Source organism: Electrophorus electricus, chromosome 25 (genome assembly GCF_041902795.1).
Source record: "Electrophorus electricus isolate QZ-2024a chromosome 25, ASM4190279v1, whole genome shotgun sequence".
NCBI classification, from domain to species: Eukaryota; Metazoa; Chordata; class Actinopteri; order Gymnotiformes; family Gymnotidae; genus Electrophorus; species Electrophorus electricus.
The window spans coordinates 12,620,001-12,622,500 of NC_137521.1; the positions used below are offsets into that span (position 1 = coordinate 12,620,001).

The 2,500-nt window shown below is 46.3% G+C and overlaps 1 protein-coding gene across 1 annotated transcript in view; it reads right to left on the bottom strand.

Moving 5' to 3' along the window:
• prkcz (protein kinase C, zeta) overlaps positions 1–2,500 on the bottom strand; it is an 89,574-nt gene that overhangs the window by 23,445 nt on the left and 63,629 nt on the right. The window contains exons 12-13 of the mRNA XM_081707288.1: positions 689–824; positions 502–588 (exon numbers count right to left, since the gene is read on the bottom strand). Coding sequence (XP_081563414.1) covers positions 502–588; positions 689–824 — 223 coding nt within the window. The remainder of the gene's footprint in view (positions 1–501; positions 589–688; positions 825–2,500) is intronic.

The following is a 2,500-nucleotide window of genomic DNA, read 5'->3' on the forward strand; positions in this document are numbered from 1 at the left end:
CACACACACGCACGCACACACGCACGCACGCACAGCATGCGCGCGCACACACAGCACACACAGCACACACGCACACACGCACACGCACACACGCACCTGCAGCACCGCTGCACTGCGCACCGCATGCCTTGCGCACCTGCATACTGCGCACACACGCTGCCTTTGCCTTTACGCACCTGCTTTTACCTGCGCACACACACCACGCCTGCGCTGCATACATACACACACAACAACGCACTTACGCCGCCTCTGCTGTACCTATGCACACGCACACACACATACCCATACACATACCACGCACACTCACGCACACACGCACTCACGCACACACGCACCTGCGCACACACACGCGCACCTGCATACGCCCTTACGCACACTCACGCACACACGCACTCACGCACACCACGCACTCACGCACACCGCACTCCCACGCCTCACGCACACAGCATCGCTAGGACCTAACACCACCAGAGTTATGTGCTGGTGTGTGTGTCAGTTACCATAATCCTCTCCTCTCAGGATCTCAGGGGCTATGTAGTTCGGAGTACCACAGAACGTGCTGGTCGTGTCACCTGGTCTGATTCCCTCCTGAACAAAGAGATGGGAGATTTTTAGTTCCGCTCAGAACAACTCTATGGTCTCTGTTCTTCACAGAGGTGGCGTGCATGTAATGGCTGGCAAGCGTCACCTTGCACATGCCGTAGTCTGTGAGCTTGATATGACCATCCTGATCCAGCAACACGTTGTCCAGTTTAAGGTCTCTGTAAATAATTCCCTTCTCATGGAGGAAGTTCAGGGCAATGCAGATTTCTGCAGCGTAGAACCTGTAGGAGGACACACACACACACACACACACACACACAGTGGGGATTATATAAGATACAGAATGTCCCACATGCTAGCAATATACCTTCAGCTCAGATGACCTTGTATAAACACAGATAGTGAGAAGCCAAATGTCATCAATCCCAGCATTCCCATAATTCCCATCTTTCCCATCATTCCAGTCATTCCCAACATTCCCATCTTTCCCATCATTCAGGCCATTCCAGTATGGAGATACAGAACAGTAGACTCAAACACAGATCATTGTGACAATGTGTTGAAATAATAAATGTAACTGTTATTTATTTTACTGTGATTTGTGGTTTCTATGGAGATTATTTTAAAACCAAACATTAACATTCAGGTCTTTTCACTACAGCGAGCGAGAGCTCGGCCCGTTCTGACTTCCCAGTGGAGCTGTAAACCCTGCTGGATGGAAACCAGCAGACATGGCAACCAGGGGAAAGGAGGACTGAGGGAGACTCAGAAGAGCAGCGGAAACGCCTTCCCCTGACAGGCTCTGTAGAGCACGCGTCCTGTCACGGGACCTTTACAAGACACTCATGAATATGCAGGATAATTACATGTCATTAGCATGCACATGCTGATTTGCATATGCATTATGTGCAGTGTGAATACTGATGGGCCTGATTGGAGCATTCCTGACTTCCCTAATTAGCCTGTATTTGGCCTCATCTTAGGAGAGAGAGAGAGAGAGAGAGAGAGAGAGAGAGAGAGAGGGAGAAGAAAGACAGGCCTGGTGTTTAACAGATACAGTATAACAGGCTTTGTTGTGAAAGACTTCAGATTTGACACACACGTTAACTGAAGGCAGAGATTAAAGATGGATTATCTCTGTAGGAATGTGGGCCAGGTGTCCAGCTATTTACCAGCTATTGTAGTGATGGCTTTCTCTGTTAAGACAGAAATATACTCATTTTGATTAATTACAATATTTAGTAATATTTTAGACCTTCTTGGAATATGTAAATTCATCATATTTAGATGAGACTGGTTTTATGTGTAACGTATAACTCTTTTTCCTTCTGTAATTGATGGTGAAGTGAACATTGTAGTTCACGCAAGAACTGACACAAGCAAACCAAGTCTCTTATTGTGTCTATCGTGTAGTTTTATCATGTACATCTGTGTGTGTGTGTGTGTGTGTGTGTGTGTGTGTGTGTGTGTGTGTGTGTGTGTGTGTGTGTGTGTGTGTGTGTGTGTGTATCTACAAATGTACTGTGTATACAAACAAATGTCCCAGTTGATTTTTCAGATGTCAGAATGGGACACAGTGATACAACAGTCACATGATTGGTACAACACCACTAACCTAACACACAAACAGTCACACTACACCTGTAACCTAACACAAACATTCACACAATACCTCTAATCTAACACACAAACATTCATCTGTGGAAGCCAATGTAATGAGGCCAAAATCACATGAGATTTCACACACACACACACACACACACACACACACATACACATACACACATACACATACATACACACACATACACACACGGGTTGACACCCTCATAATCTTACACTGATAATCCTGTGGTGTTGGATGGGAAATGTCATCTCTGGAAATTGCCCCTGTGAAGGTGTGTGAGTGTGTGTGTGTGTGTGTGTGTGTGTGTGTGTGTGTGTGTGAGAGAGAGAC